The 27,373-nt window shown below is 49.8% G+C and overlaps 9 protein-coding genes across 9 annotated transcripts; 5 read left to right on the top strand and 4 right to left on the bottom strand.

Annotated features, from left to right (window-relative positions):
• Positions 1–26: 26 nt before the first annotated feature.
• On the top strand, positions 27–1,181 carry N7466_000137 (phf1/phf2 family PHD finger domain-containing protein; the record flags this gene model as incomplete). Its single annotated transcript, XM_057159535.1, has 1 exon — positions 27–1,181. The coding sequence occupies one exon, from the start codon at positions 27–29 to the stop codon at positions 1,179–1,181; it is 1,155 nt and encodes a 384-aa protein (XP_057025783.1).
• A 3,198-nt stretch (positions 1,182–4,379) lies between these two features.
• N7466_000136 (uncharacterized protein) lies at positions 4,380–5,678 on the top strand (the record flags this gene model as incomplete). Its single annotated transcript, XM_057159534.1, has 2 exons — positions 4,380–4,898; positions 5,049–5,678. The coding sequence occupies 2 exons, from the start codon at positions 4,380–4,382 to the stop codon at positions 5,676–5,678; spliced, it is 1,149 nt and encodes a 382-aa protein (XP_057025782.1).
• Positions 5,679–5,787: 109 nt separating this feature from the next.
• On the bottom strand, positions 5,788–7,195 carry N7466_000135 (rRNA-processing protein SOF1; the record flags this gene model as incomplete). The annotated part of the gene is made up of 2 exons (XM_057159533.1): positions 5,788–7,131; positions 7,193–7,195. 2 exons carry the CDS (start codon positions 7,193–7,195, stop codon positions 5,788–5,790), a joined length of 1,347 nt encoding a protein of 448 aa, XP_057025781.1.
• Positions 7,196–7,440: 245 nt separating this feature from the next.
• N7466_000134 (proteasome regulatory particle lid subunit RPN6) lies at positions 7,441–8,777 on the top strand (the record flags this gene model as incomplete). Its single annotated transcript, XM_057159532.1, has 2 exons — positions 7,441–7,708; positions 7,771–8,777. 2 exons carry the CDS (start codon positions 7,441–7,443, stop codon positions 8,775–8,777), a joined length of 1,275 nt encoding a protein of 424 aa, XP_057025780.1.
• A 334-nt stretch (positions 8,778–9,111) lies between these two features.
• Positions 9,112–10,709, top strand: N7466_000133 (SWIB/MDM2 domain-containing protein; the record flags this gene model as incomplete). The annotated part of the gene is made up of 3 exons (XM_057159531.1): positions 9,112–9,202; positions 9,254–10,134; positions 10,203–10,709. 3 exons carry the CDS (start codon positions 9,112–9,114, stop codon positions 10,707–10,709), a joined length of 1,479 nt encoding a protein of 492 aa, XP_057025779.1.
• A 183-nt stretch (positions 10,710–10,892) lies between these two features.
• On the bottom strand, positions 10,893–12,593 carry N7466_000132 (putative MFS transporter Seo1; the record flags this gene model as incomplete). Its single annotated transcript, XM_057159530.1, has 4 exons — positions 10,893–11,007; positions 11,061–11,995; positions 12,106–12,356; positions 12,428–12,593. The coding sequence occupies 4 exons, from the start codon at positions 12,591–12,593 to the stop codon at positions 10,893–10,895; spliced, it is 1,467 nt and encodes a 488-aa protein (XP_057025778.1).
• Positions 12,594–13,869: 1,276 nt separating this feature from the next.
• Positions 13,870–15,148, bottom strand: N7466_000131 (TLC domain-containing protein; the record flags this gene model as incomplete). The annotated part of the gene is made up of 2 exons (XM_057159529.1): positions 13,870–14,589; positions 14,669–15,148. 2 exons carry the CDS (start codon positions 15,146–15,148, stop codon positions 13,870–13,872), a joined length of 1,200 nt encoding a protein of 399 aa, XP_057025777.1.
• Positions 15,149–15,769: 621 nt separating this feature from the next.
• Positions 15,770–24,134, bottom strand: N7466_000130 (uncharacterized protein; the record flags this gene model as incomplete). Its single annotated transcript, XM_057159528.1, has 2 exons — positions 15,770–23,951; positions 24,040–24,134. The coding sequence occupies 2 exons, from the start codon at positions 24,132–24,134 to the stop codon at positions 15,770–15,772; spliced, it is 8,277 nt and encodes a 2,758-aa protein (XP_057025776.1).
• A 449-nt stretch (positions 24,135–24,583) lies between these two features.
• On the top strand, positions 24,584–25,530 carry N7466_000129 (60S ribosomal eL27 domain-containing protein; the record flags this gene model as incomplete). The annotated part of the gene is made up of 5 exons (XM_057159527.1): positions 24,584–24,624; positions 24,715–24,779; positions 24,845–24,900; positions 25,112–25,448; positions 25,523–25,530. 5 exons carry the CDS (start codon positions 24,584–24,586, stop codon positions 25,528–25,530), a joined length of 507 nt encoding a protein of 168 aa, XP_057025775.1.
• Between the last annotated feature and the right edge of the window lie 1,843 nt (positions 25,531–27,373).

Raw genomic sequence — 27,373 nt, 5'->3', positions numbered from 1 at the left:
TCTGTTTTCTTTCACGCACTTTCAATATGTCTGTCACCAGGGCCGGCCGGGCTATCAAGGCCCCCACCACGTACGAGCCAGCTCAAGCTCCCTCTCCAGGCAAGGGCAAAGGCAAACGTGCTGCAAAGAAAGAATCGAGCATTGTATGCGTCAAGTGTCACCGGGGTAGCTCGCCCTCCAACAATCAAATTGTATTCTGCGATGGATGCAACGACACTTGGCACCAAAAATGCCATGATCCGCCAATTGACGATTATGTCGTCTTGGTGGCATCAGCTGGATGGTGGTGCTCTAAATGCCGACCCGTGGAAAATACAGTCCCGGCTCCAGAGAAAGAATCAGTACCCCGGAAGCGCAAGAACCTCCTATACCCGCGGCTTGGACCCCCTCGGGTGATCAATGGTTCCGAATACAGCGTCGACGCCAGACGGAAGTATCTTAGCCAGCTTTCGCATGCTGAACTCGCCGAGCTTGCTCTCAAGGTTTCCATGGAAAACCCAGATGTCGCCATGTTCCCCGTCGATATGGAAAGCTTCCACAGTGACTTTTACAGTTGGCCTCGACAACACGGCAATACCAACTCCGTCTCTCCTGGCACAAAGAAGAGGCAGCATGAGCATGTCAAACCAGATGAAGAGGTCGAGACCCGCGCAAAGCGGCCAAGAACTACCTCCGCCCAGTCATCCAAGCCCCTTGTGAGCACCAAGACCCGTGCGCAGTCTGTCAGTGCTGTACCAGAACCTGAAGTGGGACCTGCAGCGGAACGTACAGGGGAACGTACTGCGGAACGTACAGCGAAAGCTATAGCTGAAGCTCAACCCAAGGCTAAAAATGCCCGCTCCAAAAATGGCAACGCTAAGCTATTGAAGCCTACCCTCGACGGATCTCAGCAGGGAGAGGACCGAACCTCAGGATCCCCGAGCAAGTCTGTAAAATCAGACATTTCCGACAACGAAGCCATTGAATACCGCCAGTATCCTAAATCTGGGGATGGATACTTTACGAAAGATGACTTCATTGAGCCAGAGACGGGAGATGAGCCCAAGATCATCCAAGAGGCTTGGGACTGCGCGACATTCAGTCATTCGCTTCATGGGGCGGCCAAAGAAGACGGGCCCAGCCACCAAGAAACTGGGCAAGCGGCCAAGAGGGGACGTCCCAAGAAGAGAGTGAAAGAGTAGGGGTTTTTTGAAGTTGCGTTTGTGTTGCCTGTTATCCTGTATTATGATAATGAATTATGTTTAGGATGGTCCAAGGATGGAAGAGGTGTTTGGTGTTCGGTTTCAATTTTGCGCGCTGATTGTACTCATATCCCAACATCTATATGTTTCAATATACTTTTCTTTTATCTTTAACTATCTTCTCCTACATTTTCTCTCTCAAATTTTGTCATCAAAATGTGCATACTACTACTTGAAGGCTGAAGTTATTAGTATCTTATCGGCCCAGCGGGCCGTGGCCCACAACTGCGGAGCTCCTCGACATCTAACATGTTTTAACAGCATTGACAAAAGACAAAAGAGACTGCCCATACTGGACTCTGGAGGGGAGAATAACCCGAGATTCTAACAGCTCTTCCTACATTCTGCGCATATGCAGTGACAACTTACTACTGTATTTTTAGACATGTGCTGACTAAGTGCCTATCAATCCAGATTACACGATCCACACTTCTTATCTCCAACTGGTGGGGAGCGGGCCCCATGAGTATGTGCTAGCAACATCACTCTCATTCACAGAGACTCGGACCTTCGGAAGCAATGGCCCCTGAAGAGGATATCCATGTGGCCATGTCCTCATGCTCGTTGTGCAGACAAGCCCCCACTCCTGGGACGACCATCCTTGGTATGTCATCCATCTCTCCGTCTGCCTTTACTTTTGTCTGATCCACTTCATAGATGTGCATCAAAACGTGCTTTCAGTTCCAGCGTGTAAACTCCCATGCCTGATCTGTTTTCGTGCGCCATATCCGAGAGCTTGGTTTCATGCAAAATGCTGTGACACTCTGCTGATCAGTTATGAGCCATCGGAAAAGCCCACCTTTGAGGAACTAGGGGATTTTGCTGATGCCACGAGGCCCTCTTGGAAATTTCAAGACAGTACACCTGGAGAAATCGCACCCATACTAGAAGGGTTGTCGAGCGAATATACTCGAAGAATTATTCAATCAGTCTTCAGACAAGATTTATTTATGAAGCTGCCAGCGGAGATAAGGCTCACAATCTCTGAGCTAATTGCTCCATGCTGGTATTTGAACGTACTAGGCGAGAGTCGTCGCCTGATTGCACAATTGAGGAGCTACTCTGAAACCCAGGCTTCACGGGTCAAGCTCACACAAGATATTTGGGTGATGGAGACAAGTTACCGAGGTATCGCTTACGTGGCACGTCTCAGCAACACACCCTTAAAAGCGACTGGCACTTCTCCAGTACATCGCATGAATATCCCGCATGAATTTTGCAACATTGTTATATCGCTTGACTCTGTCGGCTTACGTGGAATACAATTTATGGACAATAACTCAATGCCAAAACCCGATGGCTCCCCATGGTATGAGATTCTCAAACCGAAGGCTTCCAGTATAGAGGTTGAAGTGGAATTTGATGTATGAGCACCTGATACTCAGTGGATGAACGAGCGCTGATATTTCCAGGGTCTGTTCGTGCGACGTATCCACCTGGGGCAGGCTAATGGAAGTGTTTCATATTCAAGAAACATACTTTGGACTACTCCTTCACCCCCCAAGTTCCACCCTTGGAATATTTACAGCTTCCGCGACGAACATCGATTTGACTATTTGAAATTCGACGCCCATGTGAAAGGTCTTGTTGTCTGCTGTAGTAATGGTATGATGGCTGGTATACACGGTTTCTCGGGTAAATCGAAAGCATTCAAGGAGTTCGTCGGTTTAATGGGCGAGCGCATGAATAATAGCCACAGACAGTGGTTTTACTTTCCACTGAATCGACAAGAATCCATTACAGGAGCCTGGATTCGGAAGTTTCGAATTTGTCATGGGCCAGCCTCCACCCCTGTCTTACATGTAAGCCTATCTTTCCCAATTACTCTTCGATTACTCACCGGCCGAAGCTGCAAACATCCTTAGGAAGATCCGTTACATTTGGGCCCCAACTTCCAACTGGTGTGCTCAATGGGTGTGAGTACATTTCTCTGGTCAAGGAAAGCGACGGCCCAATTTCGGGAATCTTCCACGATGGGCTTGACCCATACTGCAAATACATTACAGAAGTTGGGGTTACTTGTAGTAACCCATCTCAGAGCGGAGCTCTCAGCCTGCTGCCCGTGGACACTGGACTTGAACCCCCGGAAGTTCCGTCCGGCCAAGGCTCAATAACGACGACGTGGTATATGACAAAAGCTTCGCTCAATGGCCTTGTCAAGGTACAGGTTTGCAGGGATCATAATCAGTCCCATCAACCAATATCGGGCCTACTGCTGTTTTACAGTGACGAGCATGTTGAATCACTCGGACAGGTCCGCTGGGAGGTCGGTTTAAGTCAAGAGATTGACATGCCTATCTACTTTGAGAAAGCCACCGTCGATGGACAATATTATATCAAGGATATCAGAAGTGACAAACATGATTCTAGATTTGATTTGGAAACTTGGGAATGGCAAATGCTGCCAAGGTTCGGCACGATTGTTTGGTGGTTTAGTCGTTTTGCTGACCACATAGTTATATATGAGGATTAAATGATCAATCTGAGTTCTCACAATTACATCAATCTTCTTCTCCTTATTTTTTTTCCCTTGAGCACGAAGAGCTAGATACACATGTGCATGCGAGATAACACGCTAGCTGCAACCAATAACCTGGGCAATTGAGATGTCCCGATACTAGCCTCCGAGCAATATATTTCAATGTTCAAGGTACTGATCACGTTCGGCCAAGTCGCTAGAGCCAAATAATGGGAACAGATGATACATCAATTCATTATTGTGGTTATTTTGGTTATTTTGGTTTTTTTGAAAAAAGGTCAAATCAACATTTGAATACACAATAAAGTGCCAGCCTCGAACATTATAAGGCGTCGCGGGCGATACGGGCGTTAAGCCCGATTCTCCTCCAAAAGTTGTGACGATAAGCGCTGATGCTCCAACACCACATGCACTTAATCCTTTCGCGCCCACGACCTCTCGACTACTCCCCTCTCACAGAGTACTCCGTACCAAGCCATCCTATAGAGCTGCAAAACCGGACCCTCGTCAATGCCACTGAGTCAAAGACCAATCACTGCGCCCATCACGCATCTCCAAAACCCCGCATCACATCCATCAAAACAGCGAGTCTCCAAAAACCAGCAGGGATCACACAATCCCGATAACCAACTCAACCCGCAAAGGGCAATCAATTCAAGATGTCATCCCCGCCAGTCAAAATAACTACAAAAAGTGTCCTCCCACCTCCACCACCACCGCAGTCCTGGACGCACCACTTGACCCTCGACACCCTCCTCAAAGTCCTCTACCGCACTCTATTCAACCCTTTCCTTGCCTGGATTCTTGTTCTCTGCCTACGCGCCCAGGTCACGCCACCTACACATCCGGCCTGGATTGTGAGCGTTGGCTATGCTGTCTTTTTGTCCCTGCTTTTCATAGCGGGGACGATCAATCACCGCGTCGCGCATGGTCTCCCGAGGACGGTGGATCCCGAGCGCGAAGTGGTTCTTGTCACCGGCGGTGCGAGTGGGTTGGGGCTTCTTATTGCGCAGCTTTATGCGATGAGGGGTGTTCGTGTGGCGGTTCTGGATATTAGGGAGGTTGGGGAGAAAGAGGCCGATGAGATCTTTGGGGAGGACGTTGACGTTAGGTGTTATGCGGTTAATGTGGGGGAGAGGAAGGCTTTGGAGGCTGTCCGGGAGAAGATCTTGAATGAGGTAAGTCTATATTTGAGCTTTCTTTTTTAAAGATTACGGCGGTGGTTTAGATCACATTTGGTTACATTTGGATGTTTGAAGTTGTTGGATTGGAAACGCTTTTTTGAAAAAAAAAAGGAACTCTGCTAATGCATGCATGCTATGGTACAGTTTGGGACTCCGACTATCATTATCAACTGTGCGGCAGCGAGGATCAATGGCCACTCGTTGCTGAATCTATCTGCAGACGCTTTTGTGAATACAGTGCAGACAAATCTTCTTGCGGCTTTCCATTTGTACCAGGTGTTTATGCCGGGTATACTAGAGACAGAGAACGGTGGCACACTGGTGACGGTCAGCTCAGTGTTGGGCCAGCTATCTCCGGCAGGATTGTCAGATTATTCGGCCAGTAAGGCTGGGCTTAGCGCGCTGCATCGAACAATGGAGGCGGAGTTGCGTGGTCATGAGCACATCAAAACAATGCTGGTGGAGACAGGCCAAATTTCCACACCTTTATTCAGCTGGATCCGCACTCCGAGTCATTTCTTTGCACCGGTGTTGGAGCCCGTGGAAGTGGCTCGAGAGATTGTGACCGCAGTTGACAGTGGCCACGGTGGAGTCCTCAGATTACCGGCGTTTGCGAAATTGATCAATTGGTATGCCGTGTTGCCAGGCGCGGTGCAGGTCGTAGCGCGATACCTGAGTGGCATTGACGAGGCGGTGTCTTCCGGTAATCAAAGTCGTGACACGCCCAACGGTAGTGGGCGAGTGCTCAGAAGCTCGAAAAAACGGACCGACTGATCAAAACATTATGCATGTATATAAACCCAATCGACTTGTGGATTCCTGTACATAACCCAATCCATGATACAGCTGGTCTGAGATATGGCCGAGACCGGTACAGTCCCGCTTATTGCTCGTGGGTCAAAATCATTTTCTCACGCTCGCTCTGTCTCGCCTTCAGATTCTTCTTGCTGGTATGCTTCCGCACATTCTCCTCACGCCTCTTGATGGCAGCAAGCTCCTCACGCTTGATTTCACCAGCCTTCTTAATAGGCTTAGGCACGTGACGCTGGCGTTGAATACGGCGAATTTCAGGCATGTGTCCGTAGCGCTTGATAAGAGCTTTGTCGTATTCCATCTTGGTACGTTGGCGTGCGCTGACAATTCCACTGCGATCAGATGCATTGGCACGCCACAGACGGACGTTTCCGTCGTCCGAACCGGACAGCATGTACTTGCTGTCAGGAGTGAATGTGGCGCAGAAGACACGCTGCATGCGCTTGGTGTGGTAAATATCCTTGGATCTACCCTGCTGTCTGGACCAAAGACGAATTGTTCGATCGTAAGACGCAGTAACCAGATCCTCACCCGTGGGACTGAACTCGACATCCATCACGGCAGCCACGTGGTCCTTTAGTACATTCAAGGCACGATCCGTCTTTCTCATATCGAAAATGTAAGCGTTGTGATCCTCATTGGCCACGGCGAAGTTGAAGGACTCCTGGGGGTTGAATGCGATCTTGTTAGAGGCCAGCTTAAGGATCATCTTGTGCACCGGCGATGAAGTTCGCAAATCGTACAGAACGACGGATCGGTCAAGAGCAGTGGATCCCAAGATCGAAGTTTCGGACTGATTGAACGCAACGGATGTGATAGTATCAACACTGGTCGGCCAGTGCAGAGTCTGCGAGGGAGAAGAGGAAGGTCGCGAGAGATCGTAGATTGAAATCACAGACGAGGCAGCTGCAAACGCAGGCAACGAGCGGTGGTGTGAGAGACTGGTAAAAGCACTTGAGCCGAGATAACTGGTCAAGGGAGGGGCGTCGGCGGTCGAATTATATGGGTCCCATAGCTTGATGGTCTTGTCGCTTGCGCAAGACAACAGCTTTCTCTCCTCGGGGAGGAATGTGAGACCCTTCACCATACCTTCGTGGGCTTGGGTTTGGAAAACCTCCTCCCGGGTTGTCAGGTCCCAGACCTTAACCACACCGTCGCCACTGCCACTGGCAAAGCGTTCCAGAGAAAGCGGATCTCTGGCCATAGAGTAGACACCGTCAATGTGGCCGTCACCCATCTGACCCAAGAAAGGCGCAGCAAACATGCGCTCCATCTTGATAGCATTTAGAGCCCGAGTATATTCTCTAGCCCGCTCGAAAGGATGCTGGGCTGGGTCCAGATTCCGTGATTGACGAACGGTAGCAGACCCGGGGGCCTGCTGCGACGCCGTTGGGCGAGACAGTGCTTTGATTTTCTGCGAGTTGTTAGCAACCACTCTACGTCATGTTTAAAAAAGTCCAAATGACAAAACTCACCATGGTGGGCTGGCGAAACAGACGTAAAGAAGAAAAGATCAAAGCGGAAGTGAACTTTTTTTTTTCTGTTGACGGGATGATTTTACTAAGCGGGCGGTGAGCCTGCAGCTGCCAGCTTCAAGCTCCCCGACTCACGCTCCAACCTATCTATCAACCTTCCATCTTCTTCCACCTGCTGTGCCCTTTCATTGTCGGAAACTTACTCTGACCGACCACGTTTCACTTCTTGAATACAGAAATCCCCCACAATGGCCCCTCCCTCCCAGGTCTCGCCTCGGATCCAGGAAGTCCGGGACCTGGCGAAGCAGGACCCCTCGAAAGCCGCCAGCAGTTATCAAAACATTCTCTCCGAGGGCCCAGGATCTACAGAGGCTTCGTCGCGAGACTATGAGCATGCATTGATTGGGCTGGGCGAGCTGCACCGGGACGCCAAGAGGCCGCAAGACATCGCAGAGCTCATCAAGACCAGCCGTGACACCTTCTCGTCATTTGCCAAAGCGAAGACCGCCAAGCTGGGTAAGCAGCGACTATCGAGGCCTTTGGAAGTCTTTAGAAGTCAATATTAACGGTTATCTTAGTTCGTCAACTCCTGGACCTTATCAGTGATATTCCCAACACTCTCGACCTCCAAGCCGCCGTCATCCAGTCATGCATAGAGTGGGCTATCGCCGAGCGACGGTCATTCCTCCGACAGAACCTCCAAGCACGATTGGTTGCGATTCACATGCAAAAGCAATCATACTACGATGGTCTTACTCTCATCAACTCCCTTCTCAAGGAGTTGAAGCGTCTGGACGACAAACTCATGCTGGTGGAGGTGCAGCTCCTCGAGTCTCGCGTGTACCATGCTTTGGGCAACCAGGCCAAGGCACGCGCCGCACTGACTGCGGCACGCACATCGGCCGCTTCCGTTTATACTCCTCCCAATCTGCAGGCTGGGCTCGACATGCAAAGTGGTATGCTGCACGCCGAGGACAAGGACTTCAACACCGCATTCTCATATTTCATTGAGGCACTGGAGGGATATAACTCGCTTGACTCAGGAGAGTTGGCTACCGCTGCTCTGCAGTACATGCTGCTGTGTAAGATTATGTTGAACCTGGTGGATGATGTCACACAGCTTTTGGGATCCAAGCAAGCCCAGAAGTATGCCAGCCCACGCCTGGAAGCCATGAAGTCCGTGGCTCGGGCCCACTCAAACCGGTCTCTGGAGGAATATGAAAAGGCTCTTTCCGACTACCGGTACGAACTCGGCAGTGACACTTTCATCCGGAATCACCTTCGTCGCCTGTACGATGCCATGTTGGAACAGAACTTAATCAAGGTGATTGAGCCTTTCAGCCGGGTGGAGCTGGATCATATTGCCAAGATGGTTGGTCTTGACACCCAGCAAGTGGAGCGCAAGCTTTCACAGATGATTTTGGACAAGGTAATCATTGGTGTGTTGGATCAAGGCTCAGGATGTCTAATTGTGTATGATGAGACCGAACGCGACCAGGCCTATGACTCTGCACTTGGCACCATTGAGAAGATGAGCAATGTGGTGGAGGGCCTGTACACTAACCAGGCTTCGCTTCTGGAGTAGAGGAAGAATAGATTCATGTCAATGCATTTATGTCAGGTTTTAGGGAAATAATATATGCTGTATAAGGAATAACTTGCATGTAGTTGCTCTATTGCTACTAGTATGTACTGGAGAACTTGGCGTAATTGTTTTCTTTGTTTATTATATGAAACAGGATCTTTCAAATGTTTAGTTAAGTATTGATTTATGTATAGATATTTGGGTGTTCCAAGTTGGAGAGCCGTGACCTTCCGAATCGGGTAAAGCGCGACGGCAGAAGAATCGCGACTTCGCTCATCTTCACCCTCCACCCACTCCATCCCGACTGGAGCCCCTACTTTCCACTGGATCCGCAATGAACGCTCCAATGCAGCCAAATTTTGCCCGGGGCTTTCCCCCGACCGCCCAGCGATCTCCGGCCACTCCCCGTCGCGTACCTGGACCAGGTTTGTCCCCTTTATCTTTTCATAAGCTCGCGCCCAATCTAACTCCGCTAGGTCAAATGCCTGTACAAATGCCCCAACACGCCATTCCCGCTCAGTACATGCCTGCTGCACGCCCGATGCAGCCTGTCCCAGAGCCCCCTCGTCGCGCCCATAAACCTTCTGACAAGAATATTCCTGAAGGCGTTGAAAATGTGATCGTCTGTGAGGGTGTTCAGCAATACAAGAACCTTCGCGATTTGGAAAAACGACTCGATGCGTCTGTGGTGCGGAAAAGACTGGACATTCAAGACTCAATTAGTAAGACCGTGAAGAAATATCGGACTATGCGCATTTGGATCACCAATACTGTTGAAAACCAGCCGTGGCAGGGTGCCGGCACCAACCCTGGCTCCGGTCGGTATAAGGTGCGCATTGAAGGACGTTTGCTAGATGATCACAGCGATCCTTCTTTTGGAGCCGAGAATGATGAAGCCCAGCGCAACACAGCTGGAGACGACGCTATGGACCAGGACAAGACTGAAGATGAAAAGAACAAGGAATCTGACAAGAAGTCCCAGCGCTTGTCGCACTTCTTCAAGACCATTACAGTGGACTTTGACAAGCCGGCCAATGCTATCCCGGATGAAGTCAAGCCGGTCAATTGGTCCAAACCACAATTGGCTTCTAATGCGACCTCAGCAGCTCCAAGTGCGGAGTTTGATAGTATCCAGTTCGCGCGGGCCTCCCAGGAGAACCTGAATGTTACTATTGGTCTGGTACGGGATGAGACACCTGAACGATTTAAGCTGAGCAAGGAGCTGGCTGAGGTTCTGGATGTTGAAGAAGAGACTCGAAGCGGCATTGTGCTTGGAATTTGGGATTACATTCGTGCTATGGAGTTGCAAGAAGATGAGGAGAAGCGCACAGTTCGCTGTGATAGCCGCCTTTATTCGGTCCGTAATATCTCTTTGGCTTCTCTTTTTACCAGGTGATTACTTATGCTAACATTGTGCTTTTCCAGATCTTTGGCCGTGAACAAATGTTCTTCCCACAGATTCCCGATAGCATTGCGCCCCACACCAGCCCTATCGATCCGATTAAGCTTCCATACACTATCCGTGTTGATGAAGAATTCCACAAAGATCCCACTCCTACCATTTACGATATTCAGGTCGCCGTGGAAGATCCTTTGCGTGCAAAGATGATGGCTCTTCTGCAGAACCCGCAGTACCTCGCGGGCATGCGCGAGATCGCCGCATTGGATGACCAGATTGGTCTCATCGTCCAGTCGCTCTCACAGTCCCAGGCACGCCACGCCTTCTTTACTGGTCTCAGCGAGGATCCAGCCTCTTTCATGAAACGCTGGGTCAGCTCCCAGCGCCGCGATCTCTCGCACATTCTTGGCGATGTCAACGACTCTAGCGGACCTGAGTTCCGCCGGGGTGGCGCTGATAGTATCTGGGAATCTGCTGTAGCAAACGAAGCTGTGCGATATATGCTGGCCAAGCCTGATGCTGCAGCGCGCTAGGCATGGTTTGGATTTATGATGTCAATTGAAGAGCCGCGGCTTTTATATCTCTGTTTTGTTTCTTGTTGCAGGGGCGCTCATGTGGTGTTTGGTTTGGTGTAGCTAGGACAGGGCTAGTTCATTTCCAAAATTTCGATAGTTCTTACTATCCCCTCCTCTCGCTTTATTTAATTTGTATCTGCCTTACTCAGAGGCTACTGCTGAAACACGGACATGCTTAGTTCCTTCGGGCTCGGCAGTCAGAATCGAGTCATCCTGGGACTCGTCCGCGTACTCGACGACAGGCCTATTCTTCTCCCTGTATAAAAAAACGTCAGAAGCAGACTCCAAAGCACAAGCAAGCCAACTTACCCATCAGATCCATACACATATCGAATGACAAACGTCATGCCCACCAAGCAAACCGTCATCACAGCCGAAAACACATACCCATGAACAAACCGCGGACCCTCGACCGTCGGATAAGTAAACAACGGGATCCACGCCGTCCACGACGTCGAAATCGCCGTGATCAAAACAAGCACAACAGCCCTCTCCTCCACGCTATCCCGATAAATCACATTCGTCCACCCATACAAAACCGACGAAACCGCCACAGCAGAGTACTGCACACTAAACGCATACCACTTCGCACCCTCAGCCACATCCCAAACCGCCAGTATAACCAGGCCCGTAAAATTCACCACAGACGCAAGCGCAATCGCCCCCGCCCGACCCAGCCACAAGTCCGAACTAAAATTGATAAACAAGATAATAAACACCCCCAACGCAGGCGGGATCGAGTTCAGCTGATTCTCCTTCGCAGCGCTATACCGCCCCAAACTCTTCAGCCAGAGCAGGAACGACGCCGAGTTCGCACTGCTGTTGAAGAAGAAACCGTCCCAGATAAGAACGAGCCAGAACCGGCTCGTCGTCGTGATCTTCTTCGCCAGCGCCCACGTGAACGGCACGCTTTGAGTCCGGCTGCCCGTCTCCAGCCGTGCGCGCGCGAGCTCGAGCTCCGCGCGTGAGAGCACCAGTCTGTTCGGCTTGGCGATCGTCCCGGGCCAGATGAAGTAGCCGGCCACTGCGAGCGGGAGCGTGATGATCGCGTTGATTATGAAGAGCCACCGCCAGCCGGCGAGCCCGTTTACTCCGTCCAGGTGCTCCAGGGCTGCGCTTTGGAGGAGGCTGGCGGTTAGGTAGCCGAGTGTGAGGCCGATGTAGAAGGTGCCGCCTCTTCGCCCGATTTCGCTGCTCTTGTACCAGGATCCGAGGACGAAGTGCACGCCTGGGAAGTACGATGCCTGGAGTGTAGGGAATTAGTGATTGGTGGGTGGGTTGGGTTGGGTTGGATGGATGAATGCTTGGGTGGGATTGATTGAAGCAGACTCGCTCTTTGTCGGGGCTTTCGTACCTCGAATATTGAGACGAGGAATCTGTAGGCCATTATTTCCGCGTAGCTTGTTGCTCGGTACTGGAGTAGAGTGAAGATGCCCCATAGAAGATCGAGGGTTGGGACTAGGTAGTGCATTGGGACGCGAGGAAAGATGTACATAAATGGTAGCAGGCCAACAACGTTTCCAACTGTGAAGATGGTTTGGAAATGGATGAGTTGGTTTCCGGTGAATCCAAGGTCTGTGGCCATTCCTGATACATAGGCATTATCTGTAGGCGAGGGTTAGATCTGTACATGGTTGTTTGTTCAAAGGCTGGAGAGAGAGAGAGAGAGGACTTGCTGATATTTGCTTGGTCAATGTACTTTACCCAGTATACAATGAATGCGTATGGGACAATTAAGAGGTCGAGTTTGAGAATGAGTTTCCTTTCTGCTGGGGTATCATCTGGGGAATACCAGTTGTACCATCGACGGGGAGGGTTGACAGTAGCTATAGATGGAGACATGCCTGCTACTGGTACATGTATATACTGAATTCGAGGGTAAAAATGGTATAGTTTTCAATGTTTATACACATTCAAAAATTAGAAAAACAGAAGTTGTTCTATCATCTATTCCAAGGTTTTTGTATCTGGGGTTGATACCCATGATGATGCCATCCACTACTATATTACGCCAACTGTAAGTATATGCCGAATCGTCGAGAGTAGATCACGAATAAATCCAGCTTATCAGATCTGTCAGCTCAATAATACATTCTTATCAGGGAGCAAGTATCATACCCAAGGAATAATATAAAGAGGGTTAAAGGATGGAGATAAGTGATAGATATAGATGAGGATAGTAGGGAACAAAGGTCACAGTAGTGAAGAGACAGGGAAGGAAGCACCCACAGTCACAGACTCAAAGTTGCTAAGGGCTCCTTTATATTTAATAATTTGAGGATAAATTCCATCCTGGCACCCACGTAGTCCAACTGGTTCCACCCTTCGGGACCTCAGCCAGCTCTGGATTTGCGGCCCCCACTTCAGGTACACTGGGCCCATCCACGATGGGGATACTGAGTAGTACGGCGAGCCTAAGAGTCGAAGCCCAAGTTGAGTGACAGCGAGAAAGTGCGCCGCGGACCTACTACAAAGTATCTGCCCTCTTTTTTTTCTTCTTTTTTTTAAATTATAAGTTTGTTTTATTTATATCTTTTTTATCTGATTTGATATTGATTTTTGAAGTTCGGAGGGGAGTTCTTAGTATGAAGCCGTGAATCCCCGCGATGCATCGATGGCGGGAGCGAGAGACTTGTTTCTTGGGAAATCTTTACGTATTTGTGGTTTTCACCTCTCTGGAAGTCCCTGGTTCGAATCCCAGATTGATCTTTCTTTTCTTTTATTGCCCTCCTAGTATCCCTAGTATACTTATAATATATGATGGACTCGATGAAGTATTTATGGTTCTTAGAACGATTCATTGCCACCCTAGTGACGAAGCTATAAAACAAGCAGTAATTATACTAAAGACGCAAACTATGTAAAGGTTCAAGTACATAAATCGGAACAGAAAGAAAAACAACACCAAGACCTTCGAAATGTGCAACCCTGCTATCAATCAGCAACCCAGATATGAAAGAGTAGATACATCCTCACTGAGGAAAGTCCACCATGCAACCCGCAATGTCCTTTCCATCAAATACCAGGAGACGCAAGCAAAAAGCAACTTGAAATGAATAGACACTCACACCTGTCTACTAAATGGCTCTGATAAATCAGATAAAAATCAGAGTGACTTCTATGATCCAGGTAGAGGAACCTTGGACACAAGGTCCACCCTCCGCTTTCTCAACTCCTCATTTGTACCAGCATGCACATCTCTAGAGGAAGCCTGCTCACGCATGGGAGAACCCTCTGCCTGCTCCAGTTCAGCAGCCGCCTGGAGAATAAGATCCGGCGTGAGATCCTGTGACTTGGCAGACTGGCCCTTCTTCTCGCCAGAAGCTTCGGTCTTTTCCTTCGAAGCCTCGGGCGTGCGGAATCTCTTGAGAACCGTCTCGACCATCTTGAAGAACCAGAAGTAGTTCAGGAAGTTCAGGATCAGGTTCGATACAACGTACGTTGAGACCAGCCATGTCGGAACACCTGCAGAGGTGTATTCCTTGAACTGAGAGATCTGGGCATTGGCACGTGCGCAGGTTTCGTCAACACACATGTTGCCATCGCGGGTTAGCTGGAAGACATTGGCCATGATATCGATCGGTTCTGTTAGCGGGCCAGAGGAGCCCTTCCAAGTGTGCTGAAGAGCGGTCCACATGTCGCTGTACACGACAACGGATTGCCAGGTTCCCCAGATAAGACGGCAGGAGAAGAATACGCCCAGAAGAGCCATGCCGTTGTACCATTGAGCCTTGCTGCCGGTCATGTTGACTTTGTCAAGGAACCAGTGAATATTGAGGAATGGGGTCGAGAGTTCATAAAGAATGAATGTCGAGGCATAATAGTTGAGGAATGGTTTCTGTATAGTTGAAGCAACGTCATTGTTAGATATTTTCGGGGGGCCAAATCCAGACCAGGGTGAAACGGAGTTGACTTACGAATCCAAGACTGAATACCCAAAGAGCACTGACGGCGTGGAAGAGCGTGCCGATGCCAAACATTTTCACGTAGATCGTACTGACGATCAGATCGTAGATAAAATATCCGACGGCCAGTGCTTGGATCAAGCCGCAGGCACCCGTGTATCCGAAAACGCGCTCCAGGGAATTCATCGAGTTGCGCTCATCATCGACAAACATGACCCATAGTGCGAGAGCATTGATAGCAACACTCTGCACAAAGGAAACGACATGAATATCCCAATTTAACTTGGTGCGGGCAGACAATTTCGGATAGGAATTCGGGAAGAGGATCGGCGACAGAAGCGGCGAGAGCACCGAGTGGATAAACTGGTAGAAAGCGAAGGCCAAAAAGATTTCGTGGACGTGCTCCGTGAGGGTCGGGCTATCTAGCGATAACGCATAGGGTTTGGTGAACTCTCGCAGCCATGCTGGAGGAGGCCCAAGAGGGTCCAGCATACTTGAGGAGTCGGCGGCTTATCACTCCGATCGTGCGGGGAGCTTTCACAGGCTTCAAAGAGGAATTGTTAGGAAAGGGAAGGTAAAATCTATATGGCGGGGAGAAAATTTCTTAGAAATCCACCACCGGCTAAGGGGAAAAGGGCAACGCTCCTTCTTTACAATTGAGCCCCATGCATAGCAAAGAGAAGCGGATTGGAGTTCCAGCTAGCAGGGGAATTATGGCCTCGGTAGTGCCTAAGGCATGGTGACCTGTCACATGACCACCTACCCCATCGGGGCAGCTGACCTCTGTAGAAGAAAATGACTTGGTCATGCATCTTTTTCAAGTTTACTGATCTTATTTTACAGTCAAGTCTTATTTGAGGAATGAATAAGAAACAAACAGTATTGTTCTTTTCGAGAGAAAGTTGGTAAAAAATAATCATTAATTCACACATAGGGGATTCATACAGGTCCATCATCAGAATAATCAACACAAGGGTGGTATATGAAAAGCACAAAGGAAAAAGACAAAAGAAAACCCAAACTCCAGGGCCAAAAACATAAGCATAAACAAAAACAAAACAAGGGTAAAAAGTAAAAGGCAAACACCAGGACCAGATCATCCTGTCATCTTATTCACGAGACAGTCATCTCCGTTCCCAATCCACTGTCAGGAGGGGCTTCCAGCAGTTTAAGGACTTCAGCCTCCATCGCTGATGCAGTGTCCGAGAAGTGGTCATCCACATCATCTTGTGGGTCCTCTAATTCTTCATTCTGTTCCTCATCATTTCCCCCGTCCGTATTAACATCATCCTCCTCCTCATCTTCATGAGCGGTCTGAGCATCATCATCATCATCTGACTGAGATGCTAGTTCAGAATCCTCATGCTCCTCATCATGTTCTTCGTGGTCCCTGGTGGCGGTGCTCATGCCACTAGTGCGTCGATCTTCGGAGATGACACTGTCGGTGACTCCGGTCACCACACTGTCGGTACAAGTCTCGGCGTAGCTAACCTTGCGATCAGTTCCCGCGTAGCTGGATTGTCGGTTGGTACCTGCGTAGCTGGTCTTTCGCTCCGTGCCGGCATCTGTTTCGGGCTCACTCTCGGGCTCCTCTTCTTCTGGGAACGCTTCATTCTCCTTGTTTGCAATGGGACCGGCCCATGAGGTCTTGCGGAGTGAGAAATTGGATTTGACCGAGTGACTGCGCTTCAAGCTGGTGATGCCACTGTTGGGTCCCGAGGAATGACCAGCATCGCGGTTACCAGTAACATGGCTCAAGCTAAGAATTCGGCGCTCCTTTCCGATGTTAGGCTGAACTGCTGCTGGTCCGGGGTGGAGACCGTTGCCAGTTCGGCGCTTGAGGGCCATGCCGACGCCATTACCGAGGAGGCTGCGCGCGTCCTTGGGCTCCCGTGCAGTGCTTGCGGTGGTGATACTAGCCATGCTAGGGCTACGCACACCGGTGCGAGATGAACGAGTGCTCTGGTTGCGCTTGAGGTTCATGCTGTTGAGGCTGCCAGAGCTGCGGCTCAAAAGTATACTGCGAGCATGGTCAAGAACGCCCTCCAGGATACGCTTCTCCAGACCATCAGCACGCTCCTCCATCTGCTGCATCTCCTCGTGGCGGATCTCCAAGGCGGTCTCGAGGCCAGACAGCTCCTTGCTCATCTTCGAGGTTTGCTTGGCAAGCTCGTCCTTTTCGGCCTTGAGAGTTTGGAACATCTTGAGCAGAGAATCCTTCTCTTCTTGCAAGCCAACAATGTCAGCTTCGACTTGCTCGCGTTGGGCAATTCGGCGTTCCAAAGCAATTGCAGCTTCTTCCGCTTCGCGACGTTTGCGCTCGGTATCTTCAGCAACAAGTGTCGATTGCATAGCGAACATCTCGTTCATTCTGCGCGTGTTCTCCATGAGGTCTTTGTGCATCTCATCCAGCTTCATCATCTGAGTGACTGCTTGGTCAGGGTCAACGGTCTGGATCGGACGACTGAGCAGAGCATCGAGCTTCTCGTGAATAGAGCTGCTGCCATTGGTAGTATGGTCAAGGATCAAGTTCAGCTTCTCGTAGATGTCACTGTTTGATGAAGCGCCATGCTCCAGAGCACGATCAAGCTTGTCGTGGAGTTGCGTATTCTTCGAGTGATCGAGAAGCGTGTTCAGAACATCTTGAACCGGGCTTTTCTTGGCGTGCTCCAGAAGATCATCGAGCTTACTGTGAACTGGATCATTGTCTTCTATCGCTCGGCTTGATTCCGGGGGTGGAAGGGCCGGCAGCATGCTCGGAATGGCTGCCGGAAGAGACAAAAGTTCCGACTTGACTTCTTCCGCTGACTTTTGCGAGTGATCAAAGTGCTGGCTCACAACTGTGAGAATCTCTTGGACAGTGTTCAAGATTTGGGGGTTGAACTCGAGTAACTTGCTCTCCACACGCTCAGTGGCGGCAACTGCTCTCTCATTCTCGCCTCGGGATTGCTCCTGGTGAGACTTGGCTTCACTCTGCATCTCTTCAATCCGGTTGTATGATTCATCAACCTTTTCAGCAAGAGCCTTGGTCTCCTCGGACGTGCGCTCACATGCTTCGGTGACCGTAGACCCCATCGCGCCAATGACAAGTCTGATATCTTCAGCGAGAGATTTGGTGCTCGTCACTGTTTCAGCATGAGCCAGGTCTCGCTCCTCGGTTTCCGAGAACTTGGAATGCAGCGAAGTGTGAGCCTCTTCGTATTTGGCGATCACTTCTCCGATCTTCTCATCGATCTTGGCTCCGAGTTCGAAAACGACAGCAGCTCGAGTCTCATCGTGCTTGATCAAGGCAGCGGCATCTCTCTCCTCCGATTCAAGCTTGCCTGCATCATCTTCGCCGCGGGCGCGCTCAAACTCGCGATTGATAAGATCTGTGAGCTCCTTGATGCTATCTACAGTAGTGAAGTTCTCAGCAGAGATAGCGAGAGCTTCGAGTAGTTGTTTGAGTTCGTTGAGCCCTTCGCTGCTACCATCAAGTTTGCTCTTGAGCTCGTCACCAAGCTCACCGACAACAAATTTGGCCTCCTCGATCTTCTCATCGATCTTGTCAGCCAGACCTCCGTGCTCGGTCTTGCGGGCCTCGAAGCCTTGGGCAGTGAGATCATTCGCATTTTCCATCCTGTCGCGGAAATCGGTGACCAGGGCTGAGAGCTCTTGAATCTCGTCCTTTGTCGGAAGGGTCTCCACATCAGGCAGCTTGAGCTCGTCAATTTGAGACTTGACTTCGAAGACCATGGCTTCCACTGTTTGGAGATCAGACTTCAGCAGCTTGCCATTCTCCTCGCCTTCGTCGCCTTCTGTCTCCTCCTCCTCTGCGGTCTTGCCCTTTAGCTCATCCAGGGCAATCCAAACGTCCTTGATGAGGTTTTCCAGGGTACCAATATCGGACTTAGTGGAGCCTTCAGCCTCGAGACGTGTGGATAGCTCAGCGATGGAATCCTTGGCCTCCCGGATCATAGCCTCAAGAGCCCCAATGTGTTCAGAGGTGGCAACCTCGTCGAGAGATGGGAACTGTATCTCCTCAATCTGGGTCTTGGTGCTCATGAGGAGGCCCTCGAGGATATCGGTATCTTCCTTCCGAGCACCGCCCTCAGGGATCTCTCGACTGGCACTCATCTCACCCATCTCCCCAACGGCGAGTTGTACTTCTTGAAGAGCCATCATGACCTCATCAAGATGACTGCGGTTTAACGGAGGCTCGGCAGGTTCTGTAGGCTCCACGGCCGGCTCCTCGACAGGCTCTGCGGCGCGTGTGGCTTCAATGGACTCCATCTTGTCTGAAAGCTGAGTGATGAGGGCCTTGAGGCCTTCGATGTCGGTTCCGAGAGTAGAATTTTCGTTGGCAAGCACAATCTCTCCGCCACGCGTGGTCTCTGCGACATCGGTCACGTCCTCCTCTTCCTTTTTAGACTGACGGAGCGAGTCAATCTCGAACCGAACCTCAGCCAGGCCGTCCCTGATGGTGTCGATAATTTCGGAACTGTCAAAGTCTGCAGGCTTTTCCAAGACTTTCTGCACATCTTCACGGATCAAGTGGATGCCATCATTGAAGGCATCAAGAAGTCCGCTTGTAGCAGACGCCATGCTGTCAGTTCCATCCTTATGCTGCATGGTTTCCTCCCGGAGGGCATCGAAATGCTCGCGGATGGCGGCAATGATATCCTCCTTTTCGGATGCTGGAGGCTCGGATCGAACAAGGCTCATCTCTGTAGATTCACGCATTTTCTCAAACTCCTCCTTAATCAAGTTCAGAATCTGCTCATCGCTCGACTTGTTCATGTGCTGTTCGCTGACCTCACGAATGGCCTCGAGGATTTCGGTAGTAGCAGTCGCCATGATCTCGGTCCCGTCCTTATGCTGCATGGTTTCTGCATGAAGGGCATCAAGCTTCTCACGGATAGCTGTAATGATTTCGTCTTTTTCTGAGACAGGAGGCTCAGAGCTAACAAGGCTCATCTCTGTAGACTCGCGCATTTTCTCGAACTCTTCTTTGATCAAGCTCATGATTTGCTCATCACTCGACTTGTTCTGAATGGCTTCAAGAATCTCGGCGGTAGCAGATGCCATGATTTCGGGACCGTCTTTGTGCTGCATGGTTTCTTCACGGAGGGCGTCAAGCTGCTCGCGAATGGCTGCAATAATGTCCTCCTTTTCGGATGAAGGAGGTTCAGAGCGAACAACGCTCATCTCCGTGGACTCGCGCATTTTTTCGAACTCTTCTTTGATCAAAGACATGATATGCTCATCGCTTGACTTGTTCTGGATGGCTTCAAGAATCTCAGCAGTAGCGGACGCCATGATATCAGGACCGTCCTTGTGCTGCATGGTTTCTTCGCGGAGAGCATCGAGCTGCTCACGAATGGCAGCAATGATTTCGTCCTTATCAGATGATGGAGGCTCGGAGCGAACAAGGCTCATTTCTGTGGACTCGCGCATTCTTTCAAACTCCTCCTTGATAGAGTTCAGAATCTGCTCGTCACTCGAATTGGCTTTGTGCTGCTCGCTGACATCACGAATGGCGTCGAGGATTTCGTCCTTGTCGCTCGCTCGGTGGCTATCCAGAAGGAGGTTACTAATTGAGCCACGCAGGTGCTCGAATTCCTTCTCCATAGCATCAAGCAACTCTGTGGTGTCGGGGCTGGTTGGCGTCGCATTGGCAACAGCGGTATCGGTAATTGTCTTTTCCATATCAGCCTGCAGGAGGCGGAATCCGTCTTTGACAATATCAATAATCTCGTGTTTGCCTGAAACCTCCTGGGCGGTGGCCACATAAGACTCAATCTCTTGTCGGACAACAGCCAAGCCATCCTTAACAGCATCCAGGACCTGCTCAGTATCCTTGCCATTGGCGGCGGAGTATTGTTTAAATTCCTCCTTCATGCCATCAACAACATCTTGAAGCCTTTCAAGTACTTGATCTCCAACATTGATGTTCGCAGTGTTTGTAGCTTCATGAAGGCCGGTGGTAATTGCTTCCATGAGGTCATCTTTGTTTAGCTCAATCTCTCGAACGGTCGTCTGAGCGGATTCAAACCCATCTACAATAGCAGTGAAGACTTCCTCTCGAGTGATACTAGGCTGCTGAACTTCAGTACTCAAAGCTGACTTTTGAGACTCGTATGTTCTTTCAAGTCCCTCCGAGATGGCTTCCAGAATTTCATCCCGAGAGATTGATGAAGATGCCTGAACATTGGTGCTTATTGCTGACTCTTCCTTAGCTTGGTTTGCAATCTCAATACCATCTACGATGGCATTCATGATTTCTTCACGTGAAATGACAGGCTGAGGGCTGGTAGTAAGGGCGGACTGCTGGGCATTGAAGGCATCGTTGATGGCATTCACCACATCATCCCGTGAAACGTTTGATTCATCTAGCCCTTTCGCCGAGGTAAAGTGAGCCTCAAGACCATCGGAGATTGCGCTGACAATGTCGTCGCGGCCGAGACCAGAGTCGAAAGATTCCTTGCTGACCATACTTTGTGTAGTCATAGACCTAGTCACTGCGTCAAGAATCTCATCGCGGAGGGAGTTGAGGTGCTCGAACTGCTCTTCATTAAGCGATCTCGGAGCAGTCGACTCAGCTGACTCGATGGATCTTTCGGCCATGGCATGAAGAATATCATCACGGATTGAATTCAAGTAATGAATGTGCTCATCATCTAGAGATCGGCTCGGCTCGGGTCGTTCGGAAATTGCTTGGAGAATTTCATCACGAAGCGCTGTCAAATGATGGATGTTTTCCTCATCATGAGACCTATCAGTTGTTTCTGGCCTTTCAGACATTGCGTGGAGAATATCATCACGGATTGAATTCAAATAGTGAATATGCTCATCATCCAAAGCTCGGCTGGATTCTGGTCTTTCAGCAATGGCTTGAAGGATTTCATCGCGGATTGCTGTCAAATGCTGGATGTGATCACCATCCAGAGATCTGTCTGTAGACTCAGGTCTCTCGGCCATGGCCTGCATTAACTCGTCGCGCATAGAATTCAAGTACTCAATATGTTCATCATCCAGAGATCTACTCGTGGAGTCTGGGCGTTGAGACATAGCTGACAGGATCTCATCGCGGATGGAACTCAGATGGTGAAAGGACTCAGGCCGTTCAGCCACGGCATGCAATAAATCATCTCGAATGCTGTTGAAATAATTGACATGCTCCTCGTCCAGGCCTCTCGAATGAGGCTGCAATCTCTCAGAAACTGCATGGAGGATGTCATCGCGCATTGAATTCAGGTGGTTGGCATGGTTCTCATCCAATCCACGAGAAGTTGGTTCTGATTTCTCAAGACATTCCCGAATGGTAAGGATAATCTCGTCTCGGGTGATAGCAGGTGTTTCATTCACTGGCGGTGGGGGTGGAGTGAAACTTTGCATGCCAGTCTGAACCGCAGCCACAACTTGTTCATAGCTGATGGATTGCTCGTGTTGCGGTTGGTATGATTTGAGGCCTTCAGTCAGGCACTCAAGGATCTCATCTCGCTCCAAGCCAATAGTGTTCAACTCGATCTCCGGCTTGTAAGTCTCCCAGGCCTCTCGTATGGTGTCGATAATGTCCTCCTTTTCCATCCGGGAACCATCAGGCTCCTGCTGAGGCCCGGGAAACTCTATTTCGTCCAATGCTTTCTTAACAATGGAATAGATCTCAGCGCTATTCATTGTTGACTGGAACTGAGAAATGGCAGACGAATGGCTACGACTTTCGTTCACGGTAGCAGCCAGCTGCTCTTGTAGGTCACCGAGGCTTTCGTGGATAATTGCGGAGATCTCATCTGCATTTGGAGTTTCGATTTGCTTTTGTTGCTGGGCATCGTGGGCTAAAGTCGACTCCACTGCTTCGAGTTTGCGTGCAAGATCACGGCCCATGCCCAGCACTTCGCCGCGCAATTCCCGGACAAGGGTCTTGACATTGTTGGTCATACCACCACCTTCCACCACACTGCTCTTAACAATGCGGAGGATTGCCAAGACCTCATCATTATTGGGCGTACTGCGCTGGACTTTGTCATCTTTGGGGACATCCAGTGCGCGCACCGTGGCCGTTTCGTCAATTGAGCCAAGTGAGGTCGATCTTAGACCTCCATTCTTGTCTTTCGTGGGCGGGCTCAGGTTCTCTGTTGTCATCGAACGAACAAGGGCTTTGCTTGCTGGGTCCTCCTTGACGAGGTTAAGAATCTCTTCCAGCATGTTGGTGATTTTCTTATCAGCATCCTTGTCGGAGGGAGTTGTTGCAGGTCGTGACTTGATTTCATCCACAAGTTCTAAAAGCCTCTCCTCACCTTCCTTTGTAGCCATCTCGCGCAACACCTTTTCGAGTAAAGCGATACTAGCAGATCCATCGGAGATTGGTGCAGGAGATCCACAGACGTCTCGATCAAAGGCGAAAGGGTTAGGACTGGGCATACGTGGCACTGAGTAGCTTCTCTTGGAATTGGGAGAACTATCCGATTCAGTTTGGTTAGGGCCGCTCTCCGGCTTTAGGAATGCACTGAAATCCAACCTTGATAGATCACCATCAAAATACTTTGATGTGAGATTAGAGGACAAGTCCTTCAAGCTCTTCCTAATATCTTCATCGCGAGCATTTGTCGCCGCCTTTAAGCTGACGAGATCAGTGGCGTTATCCTTGCTTCGACGGCTCAAATTTGACATTTCACGCTGCAAGCTGCTGGCAATGTCGGTGAGGCTAAGTATTTGCGACGATAAGGTATCCATTGTGTGTGTGGGTTCCTCAATCTTCGGTGCTGTAATCATCTTAGGGGGTTTCGAAGGGGATGGTGGGTCGTGATCAGAAGGAAGCTGCATATTTTGCAAAGCGAGCATTGTGGCTGATGGAGGAGTACTTTCTCCGAGAATTGGCTTCGACAGATAACGACTCGACACGTAACTAGGGATTTCCCGCTCAGCAGGACGTGGTGGGGAACCAAGACCCTTGTTCGTATCATGCGGCTTGCTCGTGGGATCAATAATGGTAGCTCGAAGAGGTCGCTCTGGAGATCTATTCTCCAAGTAGTTCAAAAAGTCGGAACGAGCATCGCCCTTAGTGTCGCTGGGTTGTAGAGACTGCATGCGCTTGTGATGATGGCCTTTGACCAGCGATCGTTCTGGTGAACCAGACTTATTAGGCATGGGATTTGTTGTGTAAGAGCTGGGCGCGTTTTCGCTCGGCTTGTCCGTAAACTTAGCGGCCACCGCTTGGATGCCAGGCGAAACGTTGTGCCTGGTCACTGGGCTCATGGAGCGAGGATTCAAAGGCAATGGAGGAGGAGCGCGCTCTGGGTCTGAGCTGTCCCACCTGTACAGGCAAAGAGTTAGAATTTTGGTCCAGTAATTTTCGACGTGCACATGCGTACTCGGCCGAATTGAGATCGGACAGGACTTACATTGGAACCAAAGACCGACTGGACTCGCTTTGTGTTGGTTTATGCCGAACCAGTTCCCGGTCATGGGAGATTGACTCCCGATCTTTGGACGTCATAATGGTGTTTTTTTGTTTGTAGAGAGGGGGAGGATTCAAGGTGTCTCAGAGAGGTATTGAACAAAAACAAGGGTATTGGAATGTAGGAGATTGCGTTGTTGTAAAGCTCAAAACAAGGGTCATCAATGCATATCAAAACCACAGATCGCTAGAAAACAAAGCAGTGGAAAATCACGGTGTAACAAGCATCAAACCCGGGAGATCAGCTTGATAAGAGGGAAAGTCCAAAAGTGGAGGTGGAAAGCAGGAACTACTACGCGGCCTACACATCACACATCACCAGCGACCATAGCAACGGGCTAGTTACGTCGTCATGTAAACAAACGACAAGGGCGGTGAGGCCCAGCCAAGATCCAAAACCTGGAACTTCAGGCTAACAAAATAAGGCTAGAATCTTAGTAAAGTCTTGGCAAATATTAGATAAGCGGATTATCTCTAATCCTGGCTGAATGGGGAAACAGCCCGAGTCGGGATTAGTCACCCTCTGTCGGTAAGTCAACCAATCATACCGCCGCACACAAATCTCACTTGCCCTGAACCCTCTCTTACCCAAGCGAAAACCTGAACACTTCGATCTTAGACTGTTCCGTACTCCGACAACCAAACCCGCCAACCTCGCCGCTTACCGGGACCTCAGAATGAAGTGTGCGTATTCGATGCCTTTACGACCCCAATCCCTCGATTCCCTGCTGACGAGAATGTCGCGATAGTCATGAAAGTGGGCCGTGTGGCCATTATCACCCGTGGCCGTTTCGCCGGTAAGAAGGTACGACAAATCGAACGCTCCCTTCCGAAGACAAGAGAATGAGGAAAAGAGAAAGAGACCGACAGCATTCAAGAGGAGGACTTCTACGTTTTTTTTCCGTGACCGCGCAAACAAAAATGAACGGACATTTCGATGAAAATCTGGAGAAATCGTTAAATGGGGAAAAATGCTGTGCGACGGAATGAAGATGACTGACAGCGCAATTCGACAGGTCGTCATTGTCCAGCCTAGCGACACTGGCTCCAAGGCTCACCCCTTCCCCTTCGCCATCGTTGCCGGTATCGAGCGTTACCCCTCGAAGGTCACCCGCCGCATGGGAAAGAAGCTCGTCGACCGCCGCTCCAAGGTCAAGCCTTTTATCAAGGTCGTCAACTACAACCACTTGATGCCCACCCGTTACACCCTTGAGCTCGAGGGTCTTAAGGGTGTTGTCTCCGCCGAGACCTTCAAGGAGGTTTCCCAGCGTGAGGACGCCAAGAAGACCATCAAGAAGGCTCTTGAGGACCGCTACACCAGCGGCAAGAACCGTTGGTTCTTCACTCCCCTCCGTACGTTTTCTTTTACCTACGAGCAACCCGCTTCTTTTCTCATCCGAACTTTTCGCTAATCTTAACGTTTCCAGGCTTCTAAACGGATCACCCCCGGCGTTTTGTCGTTTCGAGCGAGCACGGTTCTAGGTCAGGGCGGGGACGAAAAAACCATCGAGAACATTCAGTCCCTGCGATGGGATGGAAAGACATATACCAGAGCTGGAAACAGAAGAGGGAATGTATCGATGTCCAGTTAGGAGGTTGCCATATAAGACCTGGTGCCTCTGAATGAAATGGAAAATATGAAAAACTATTCTTTCTTGTTTTGAATCTTTTCCGCTATGCCTTGAGGTGTACGACAACATCGCGTCCAATACCGTTCCATTAAAAATTCCCATGCGACCACGATGTTCACAAAAAAAACCTCTCTCAGTGTCCAACTTCTAGGCCCTGGCGCATTTCCAAGTTTTTTATACTTTTTGCACTCCGTACATATCGGGTCCATCCATGTGGCGCCTCGATTATACTAACGCTCAGTTCCCCCCAGGTCACATGTAGTTTCGCGTCACCTGGGTTCACGTTACCTGCGATTCACGTTACTTGGAATAAGAGTAAATAAGGATGGTGGCTTTGAGTCCATGTGATTAATCTTATCTCAACTACATCAGCAAGTTGACCTCATCGCATATTCAACTTACCAAGGTCCCCCAAACTCTCCACGTCCCCAGTGCATGTGAAACGCCACATTGATGAAGGCAATCACAGGATTCCGCGGTTCTCAACAACACATACATCTGAAATCGATTAAGAATACACTAACAGTCGCAGGATCCGCCACCTAGGGCATTTCCTCAGATCCAATCGGGCTATCGAGCTCCGTATCAACTATGATCTACCCCCTCTAGGTATCATTCGAGAAGGTGGTGTTGCATCGCTCTGGATACAGGCAGAAGTATTTGGTTCTAACCTGACAACAACTTGAATGGACTAAAGTCCTCGATACGTGACGCAATTTGCCTCAACCTCAAAGCAGAAATGATAGTCGACTAGCCCTGGATCCTGCAATGGCTTTGCGGTGCATACACGAACACAGGGGCCAGCCTAATTATATGGGGCATACTGTCGGCCACGTACAGCAAACGGCGTACTTTTGCCTTTTTTTTGCGGTTTTGTTTTTTCTTTTGCTGTCGCCTACGGGTGGTGACGGACATATGCTTGCTGCGGCCCCAGACCGGGGTAAACGGTCTTCTCCGTTTCTCAATCCGTGCCAATTGTAGGTTACAATTACTATCTCTCCCCAACCAACGCCGATCCACCGTATCTCCTGTACATCTAGATTCTGTACTATCGGGCCTGGAAGCATGATTGCCACCAAGATCGACAATTATATTGCCCGTTCATTACTTAAGTTTAGCTATGTTGATCACCAAAGGCAATCCAGATTCCACAGGAGAGCAAAGGAGGGGAAAAGGGCAAATGGTTTCATCTGCAGCCTCAAATTTATCGACAGATCATATTATAATTGGTCGCAAACTTGCATCCGTGCCGACTTGAAATTGTTCAAATGTTCCCGAGGGACCCAAATCCAGCTTTCAAATGCCTGTGATTTGGATTTCTGCTAACCGTGGTGCCACAAGCGCATGCAAGTATATCTAACTTGTCCAATGTTGATAGTATTTTGTAGAGTACAACAAAGGACATTCATGTGAGAAATTAATTCATAACCAACCACAGAACGTTCTCGCGTGGAAAAAGAATTCCCTTTCCCACCCTCGGAGGGACAAGAAAAAAGTTTATATAAGTTCCTTACAATCTACGGAGCATGCATCGCATAACCCGATCGCCGAGAACCGGAAGGTGGTTTCTGGAATCTGAACGAATCGCTCATCGAGGCAGTAACACGACGCCCGGGGCACATAGACCCGGTAAGCAACGATCGCGAA

This window comes from Penicillium verhagenii (genome assembly GCF_028828195.1).
Source record: "Penicillium verhagenii strain IBT 33310 chromosome Unknown utg000002l_segment0_segment0, whole genome shotgun sequence".
In the NCBI taxonomy this organism is placed as follows: domain Eukaryota; kingdom Fungi; phylum Ascomycota; class Eurotiomycetes; order Eurotiales; family Aspergillaceae; genus Penicillium; species Penicillium verhagenii.
The sequence above is the reverse complement of the archived record's forward strand: the minus strand, read 5'-3'. Positions and strand labels throughout refer to the sequence as shown.